The sequence below is a fragment of the Equus caballus genome, chromosome 6, assembly GCF_041296265.1.
Source record: "Equus caballus isolate H_3958 breed thoroughbred chromosome 6, TB-T2T, whole genome shotgun sequence".
In the NCBI taxonomy this organism is placed as follows: Eukaryota; Metazoa; Chordata; class Mammalia; order Perissodactyla; family Equidae; genus Equus; species Equus caballus.
This window is the reverse complement of record NC_091689.1, coordinates 40,845,614-40,854,031: the sequence shown is the minus strand read 5'-3', so window position 1 is coordinate 40,854,031 and position 8,418 is coordinate 40,845,614. Positions and strand designations below refer to the sequence as shown.

At 48.7% G+C, this 8,418-nt stretch overlaps 1 protein-coding gene across 1 annotated transcript in view; it reads right to left on the bottom strand.

Annotated features, from left to right (window-relative positions):
• Nucleotides 1–3,785: 3,785 nt before the first annotated feature.
• The window catches only part of ADA2 (adenosine deaminase 2), a 29,887-nt gene continuing 25,254 nt past the window's right edge, over nt 3,786–8,418 (bottom strand). The window contains exons 9-10 of the mRNA XM_023642869.2: nt 8,121–8,323; nt 3,786–7,879 (exon numbers count right to left, since the gene is read on the bottom strand). Of these exons, the coding sequence (XP_023498637.2) occupies nt 7,780–7,879; nt 8,121–8,323 (303 nt within the window). The 3' untranslated portion in view covers nt 3,786–7,779. The remainder of the gene's footprint in view (nt 7,880–8,120; nt 8,324–8,418) is intronic.

The window sequence follows — 8,418 nt, the reverse complement described above, 5'->3', positions numbered from 1 at the left end:
TTTGTATTGGCATCTGTTTATTTTGCATAAACTAATAAACATGGTGGGGAAAAAATGGGTGGCGTGGGAGAGAGGATGGGGGCAAGTAAGGGTGGAATTAAGACTTCCCAACGTGTCCCTTTTCGTGTTTTCTTATTTTTGAAATGTGATTCTACACCTGTTCAAAATTTTTATTTTAAATATCACAAATGTAAAAATGGTCACAGTCCCACTCCCCCGTCCTGTACTGCGAGCCCTGAATTCGGACGGCGCGCGGGCGTGGGCATTTCTGTTTCCCGCGACACTTTTTGACGTTTACAGTAAATTTGCCACCACAAGCATGATTAAATCAGAAATTTTTATTAGTAAGCGCTGCTGCCAGCAGTGACGGGAGGCGACAGCAGAGGACGCGGGAAGCAAGCGGAGAGCGAAGAGGGCGTCCGCGCGGTCCCGCGAGCAGCCGCCAGGGGCCAGGCGGGCGCCGCCCTCTGCCCGCGGGGACGCCCAGCCTCTGCCCGCGGGGACGCACGGCCTTCTGCCCGCGGGGACGCCCTCTGCCCGCGGGGACGCCCGGCCTCTGCCCGCGGGGACGCCCTCTGCCCGCGGGGACGCACGGCCTCTGTCCGCCGGGACGCCCTCTGCCCGCGGGGACGCCCGGCCTCTGCCCGCGGGGACGCACGGCCTTCTGCCCGCGGGGACGCCCTCTGCCCGCGGGGACGCCCTCTGCCCGCGGGGACGCACGGCCTCTGTCCGCCGGGACGCCCTCTGCCCGCGGGGACGCCCGGCCTCTGCCCGCGGGGACGCCCGGCCTCTGCCCACGGGGACGCCCTCTGCCCGCGGGGACGCCCGGCCTCTGCCCGCGGGGACGCACGGCCTTCTGCCCGCGGGGACGCCCTCTGCCCGCGGGGACGCACGGCCTCTGTCCGCGGGGATGGACGGCCTCTGCCCGCGGAGACAGCCCCTCTCTGCCCACGCGCTGTCGGGCCGCGCTCCAAGAGCCCACTCCTCCTGGGGACAGGAAGCGGAGGCCACGTCCGGACTGGGGCAGGGCCAGAGGAGGGCCAGAGGAGGGCCAAGGTCCCTGGAGGGAACTCGCTGCTCCAGGTCAGGCAAGGATTGTCCGTGGGTGGGTCAGGGGCTGAGGCTGCCCCAACCGCACCCTCGGAGCCAGAGAACCAAACTAGGCCCACCAGGAGTTCGTGGGGAACCCCTGAGAGGCAATTCAGACAAGGAGAGGAGAGAGCCCGCGCTGTAGGGTGAGCGCAGAGCCAAGACTGGAGAAACCTGCTGTCACCTACTGTGTGACCTTGCAAGTTATTTACCCTCTCTGGGCCTTAACCAAGTTCTCTGAAATACAAGGAGGTTAGATAAGATGATATTTAGGCTTCTCCCAGCTCTGATATTCTGTGAATCTAGAAATTCCAGTCCTCCCACCCTCCCCAACTGCAGAGAGGTCTGGCTGGACCTGGACAAACCTTGTCCCCCTGACTGTGGTCTCTGGACAGTCCCCAGGCAAAAGCCCTTTGGAAGGTTGGGTCCGGGCCATGCTGCAGGTGGAGGAGGAAGAGGCTGTCAGCTCAGAAGCCTGGGCAGAATGAACCCGCACCTCTGCCCTGGCCTCACACTGGGTCCGCCTGAGGGAGCAGCGTTGCTCAGGGCCCAGCCAGTCGAAGCTGCTGCCTGCCCCAGCCATGCTCGCAACACCCCAGCAGCTCTTCCAGGCCCAGGGTTTTATTCATATCCTTCCCAGGACAGAGGAGAAAGGACAAGGAAGGTTACGTTATTTTTAGGATGACTGCTATTTAAAGTAACATACATATATTATGTATGTGACAATAATACGTGTTTATAATCTAGCATGCTAACTTAATTTGGGCCTATAGATACGTTTATATATATCCAATCCTCAAGCGGTCAGTTTTTGTGAGGGGCAAGGGTCACATCATCATTCAGATTCCTGGCCTTGGGAAAAGAACGTTTGGGGATTCTGGACTTTGCTGGCTGAGGCGGGCTACAGAAGCCTACTCTGGTGCGCTTTGAAACAAACAGGCACTTCTTCCTGAGGAAGTGGCGGGCCGCTCCCCCAGAAGGTGGGACACGGTTTAGCCTTTCAGGGTCCCCTCCAGGCTGAGGACCTTATAATGTTCATCTCGTGTTAGTCAGTCTTCTGAAGCCAATGTACCTCCCCCTCGTTGTCCTCATTCCAGATGAAGAACTGACTCAGACTTTGTGGGCTTCTGAGGCTTACACGTATTTGAAGGGCGCCCTTGAAGAAAGACCGTTTAAACTCACTGATACACAATTTCTCTTAGAAGAGGCCCACGCGTGTGCAAGCCCTGAAACGGAAGCTTCGGTGACGCCTGTAAACCTGTCCCCAGTCTAGGGGCCACTTCACACTCTAAAAACTCCGTGGCTTTCTCCTCTTCTTCCAAATCTTTTCCTCTTCCCTCTCCTTCCCTTTTCTTGATTGGTTCCCCTCCCTTCGTTTGAGGCATCTGGGACCAGAGGGACCTGTGGGGCCAGCTAAAGAGGCGGCAGTAGGAGAGGAACACGGACTACGCACAAGAGGAATGAGCAAATATAACAATGCGCTGAGGACAGCGGGAGCCAGGTTTCTTACTTGCGGGGAACAGAGTTATAGAGGTGGGAAGAGCAGAGGCTGGAAAAAACGCTAGGGTGTGGAATGGACTTGGAGGTATGGGCGCAAACTCATGGTTTTTTAATATACATAGATAAATTTGAAAGTAGACTTAATGTGTATAAATATATATGTGTAAAATGATAGATTTAATGTATGTGGAAAATAGATATAAATTTATGTGCATAAATACGTATTTCTATTTTTAAATATATAAGTTGTATTTATGTGTATATATATATATATATATAAATCATATTTATGTGTGTGTATACACACACACACACACACACACCAGTAGCCAAGGGGACATCTAATGCCCAGATTAAGGCTTCTAAGTACTATTCTCTACTTAAAAGAACCAGAGTTCTCTGGAGAAATGGTTGATCTCCAGCATGAGATAGAGAAAACATAAAATAAACTTAGAACATTTTATTGTGTCAGAAAGTAAGGAAGTGCTGAAAAAATTATAGAGATTTATCAAAGAGTCACAGGAGTCAGCTTGACAGGGCTCCCATGGCCAAATCTGGAAGGTGTGACATCAAAATACATAATGATAGTAATAGATTATAGTCCATCGAATAGAGTCAGAATCCATGAGCCATGCTGATAAATAAATAAACAAATGAGAGGAAGCTCTTCCTTACAGCAGAATGGCAACTAATAAATATGGAAGAAATAGTGGCACTAGAAAGTCACCATTTGGTGATCGTATTTTCCAAAATATTTTTTAACAATATTTCTAATCGTACATGCCCTTCTTACAATGTGACTTGGACAGACTTCCATCAGAAGGTAGGGTCTCTGTTCCCTCCTCTTGAAACCAGGAGAGTTTAGACTAGAGAGATATGACCTATAGAGTATGGCAGAAGTGACACATGTGACTTCCAAGGTTATATCAGAAAAAACAATAGAGCTTCTGCTCTATTCCCTGAAGACTTACTCTCAAGCCTTTGGCTGCCCTGAAGTGCAGACTCCCAGACTGGCGCCCACGGAGGAGGCCGCGTGACTGAGCTCTGAGACTGTGTAGAGACAGGTGAAGCCTGGCCAGCTCCCAGCAGCCCCAGCTCCACCACCACTGTGACTGCAACCCCATGAGCGACCCCACCCAGAACTGCCCAGCTGGCCCTTCCCAAATCCCTGGCCCACAGAAACTGTGAGAGATAGATAAATAACAAAACTAAATAATTTATTATTTTCTAAGCCACTCAGTTTTGGGATAATTTGTTACACAGCACAGATAACTGGAAGAGCAACCATCATAGCAACAGCAGATTCAGACAATGACCCTAATGGAGGCAAAAACAAATGGGTAAAGCTTTCCTGAGGAATAAGATTTTTACATAGAGTTATGATGTCTCCCCACTAAATATTTATTAGTCACAAAGGGAAAAACTTTACAGTGGCAAATCCTGGTAGACACCACCTTAACAAAGTGACCAAAGTTAACGGCATCGTAATAGGACAAACAAGTTGGCTGCGTTGCTGTGCTGGGATATGTTTAACAACTGCTGGGGGCAGGGCACTGATTCCTAACATTTGCTGATTTCTGCGGTGTGAAAACTCCCACAGTGACGAATTTCAGACTGCTGCTGGTTTAACAACAGACTGAAATTTCAGTGACTGGCTGTTGTTTGCTGGTGCAGACCACGGCCGGCAGGTCCTGGCCCTCGTGCCCCTGATGCGACGCACTGGGAAGGACAAGACACCACTTCTGAGGCATTCCTCTCACAAGTGCATGACTGGAATCTCCTCACAAGGAAACGTTAGACAATCCCGAAATGAGGGACACTTTGCAAAACGACTGGCTTGTACTCTTCAAAAATGTCAAGGTCACAAAAGACAAGGAAAGACTGAGGAACTGTTCCAGACTGAAAGAGACAAGAGAGAGTTGATAACCAAATGTATCCCGTGATCCTGGACTGGATTCTGGGCCAGAAAAAACTGCTTGGAAGGGCCAGGGCCAGATGGTAGTATCCTGTCAGTGTTCACTTCCTGATTTTGATGGTTAGGGTGGTTACATATGAGAACGGCACCGTCTTTAGGAAATGTACACTGGAGTATTTAGAAGTAACGGGCATAGTGTCTGCAACTTAAGTCTCAACTGGTTAGAAAAAATAGGATATACAGATATAGACATCAAGAGAGATCTGGATATGGGTATGGATAGAGAATGATACAGCAAATGTAGAATGCTCACATTGGGGAACCTGGGCAAAGAGTATCTCAGAGTTCTTTGTAGTATTCTTGCAAGTTTTCTGAAGGTTTCACGTCATTTCAAGATAATAAGATAGATGTTCCATGGTTTTCCCTGAAGTTGAAGCCCAACTTCTAACCAGCTGGGAAAAAGGATGATTCACATCTCCAACAACAATCCCTTGTTTTGAATTTCTAGAAGCCGTCCTGCCCTTCCAGGGCGCTGTGCCGACAGAAGCAAAATTTCAGGACCCGAGAACAGGCAGCTGGCTGGGGCGTCCACCACAGGCCAGACAGTGGGGACATGCTGTGCAAAGATCCTGGCATGTCAGGGACTCTCCAGGCCCCTGGCCTTTAGGTTTTTCCAGCCCAGACAATTCATCTGACAAAGAAGGAAAAAGGATTTAACCTCACTCTAAGAAATAAATTAAAAAATATAGACTGCATGAATTCAAATTACAAAAAGACATCTTGTTAACAGAAAGCTTTGCTGCAGATTTTCTTTAAATAACTAGCAAGTCCCCAGATGCAGCCTCATTTGTATACTGAAATTCAATTAAGACACATTTTTTCCAAAAGACCTTTCTGTCAGGGCACCCTCTGGGACGTCCTGCAGGAGGAATGAGTGAAATCAGCTTCATCTACTCTACCCCCAGCAGAAATATTACTCAGGTCTGAGGGGGCTACAACCTGTTCCCAGATCTTCATAACTCAGATTCTGGTTCTGTTGGTGTTCCTAGTTCTCTGCTAGGATTCAGCCTATTGAACCAGCCCTGAAGGCAAGACTGTAGCTGGTTTATTTTGCCAAATCAGAGATTACATTGAGGCCAGGCCAGAGACCTTACACTCCTGGGAGACCCCAGTAACCATGGCAACTTGCTACTGAAGCCCATTCTACTAAGTTCCATTTTCACCATGTATTAAATGTAAGTCAGGGGTCAGCCCCGTGGCTGAGTGGTTAAGTCCGCGCACTCTGTTTCAGCAGCCCAGGGTTTTGCCAGTTCAGATCCCTGGCGCAGACATGGCACGGCTCGTCAAGCCACACTGAGGCAGCGTCCCACATAGCAGAGCCAGAAGCACCTAAAACTAGAATATACAACTATGTACTCAGGGGCTTTGGGGAGAAGAAGAAGGAAAAAAAACAGAAAGAAAAGAAAGAAGATTGGCAACAGATATTAGCTCAGGTGCCAATCTTTAAAAAAAAAAAGTAAGTCAGCTGATCTACTGGAGTTGGTTAAGGCAATGAATCAAAGACCCTTAGAAGTAGACAGGATCTTAGAGGTCATTTTGTTCCATCTGGGAATCAGCCTGTGGTTGAGGCCTCCTGGTCAGCAAGGCTTTTCCCAGTACCATGAACCAAACAGTGATAAACTACAAATGGAGAGCGGGTTGGCTGCTGCCTGAGAGCTCAGATGCGGGTGATGGATGATGGAGGAGAAGACATCTGAATCCACCCAGGACTTTTGAGGAATTCTTTGATTCTCCTTCACACCCTGTAGTCAAGTGAAGACAAGGCCTTTCTTCTCCCAAAGACCAGGCCAGGAGCCAGAATCTGATCCCACGAGGTCTTGTGTTTGGGGAGACTCTGCTCTGCTCTCTCCTGCCTCAGTAACCAGCTCAATACATACAGGTTGTATCTATTCATTCAACACATCTTTTATTGAGTACTGACTAGGTGCAGGGCATGGAGCTAGGCTCTGGGTTCACCATGTACATAAATCATTCGTGCCTGCCCATAGGGAGCTTACAGTCTGGTGGGAGAGAGACTACAAACACAGAGATAAATATGTAATTACGAATTGTGATAAGAGTCATGAAGGAAAATAAGTGCCGTGAGACAGAATAACAGGTTAGGGTTCTGGGAAAACTTCCTGAGACAATGACAGGAAACCTGAAACCTGAAGGGTGCGCACAAGGACATTCCAGGCAGAGAGAATGAGAAAGACCCTGATGTAGTATAGAGCTTAGCACAGCTGAGGAACAAAGGGCCAGTATGGCCAGAGTCTGGTGCACTAGGGGCGACTGGGGTGGGATGATGCTGAAAGGGGTCCAGATTAAACAGGATGCTATATGCCCTGTTGAGACATCTGAGTTTTTCTAAGTGCACTGAGTTGTAAGCAATGGAGTAACCTGATTTAATTTAATTCTTAGAAAGCCATTGTTCCATGAAAAATGAATTTGAGAAGGCAAAAATGAGGAGATCAATTAGGAGGCTGTTGTCAAAAGTCAGGCAAGAGGTGATAGTGGCTTCAACTCAGCCAATAGCAGTAGAGGTGGAGAGGGGTGGATAGAATCAAGAGAGATTTTGATGGAGGGACCAGGGGAGAGAGGAGTATCAGGAATTTCACTGAAAATTTCTCCTTTGAGCAACTGTGTGGAATGGATGGAAGTGCCATTTACCAAGATGGGAAAGACCAGGACAAGGTTGAAAGGAAAGAGATTGAGAATTCACAAGTGCACAAGGGAGGTTTCTGAGATTCCTGTGAGCCATCCAAGTGAATAAATAAATGTGGGCATCATCAGTAAATAAGTAGCATTTAAAAGCAAAGGAATGAATGAGACTAGGAAAAGAGTAGATAGTGAGAAGAGAAGAGAAAAGTAGAAGAGAGAAACAAAGAGACAAGAACCAAGAGAGGCAGGACTGAGCACTGAGGAAATTCAACACAGAGATCAGATGGAGAAGGAGCATCTGGAAAAGGGACTTTGGAAGCAATGCCCAGAAAGGAGAAAACGAAGAGAGTTGATGTCACTGAGGCTGAGAGGAGAGTATTTCAAAAAGATGAGTTCGGTCAACTGATTTCTGAGAGCTCAAGCAATATGGAGTCCACTGACGACCTTCACAAGGTCACTTTTGATAAAGAAATGGAGGTGGAGACTACACTGGAGTGGATTCAAGAATGATTGAAAGAAAATGAAGAGGGCTTGTGGAGGGAAGGAGAAGAATTGGGTGATGAATGGCTGCCTTCTCAGTTTGGCCTCCTGGCCAGGTCAGCTACAAACTTATTCCAACTCTCCTCCCAGGTTTTCATGGCCACCTTTTTCTCCATATCCAACAGGGCGCTGTACCTGCAGGAAAAGAAGCACCCAGGTCAGCCCCAGGGAAGGGGTTGTGGGACGGGACAAGCAGTATGAGGGGATCTCAGATGTTTGAGGAGCACATTTCTCCTCAGTCCAGGAGCAAGAACAAAACAGAGGCGAGGTGGAGAAAACCCACAGAAACCTTCCAGGCTTCTGCCCCAAACCTCTGGGAGGTGTAAACACAAGTTGTAGGATGGAAGAGGGAGTGGGAAGTGCACAGGAGACTCACTTGATAGAGTTCATGGCCAGCTGTTTGAGTGTCCTCAGGTCAGCCACCATCCCCCCAATGCCCATGAAGCCCTCATAGAAATCATAGGACAAGCCTTTGGCTCCAAACAAAGCTGGGTCATCAGAGCTGATCACCATGGGGTACCCGGTGGCCATCAGAACAGCTGCAGGGTGGTTTCTTAAGTCAGATACCAGTTTCAGAACCTGCCCAATAGGAGGCAAAGGAGAAAAACAAATTTTGATCCATAAAAAGAGTCGTCACAAGGGAGGTGAGACCCTAGAGCATAATCAGCTCCTTT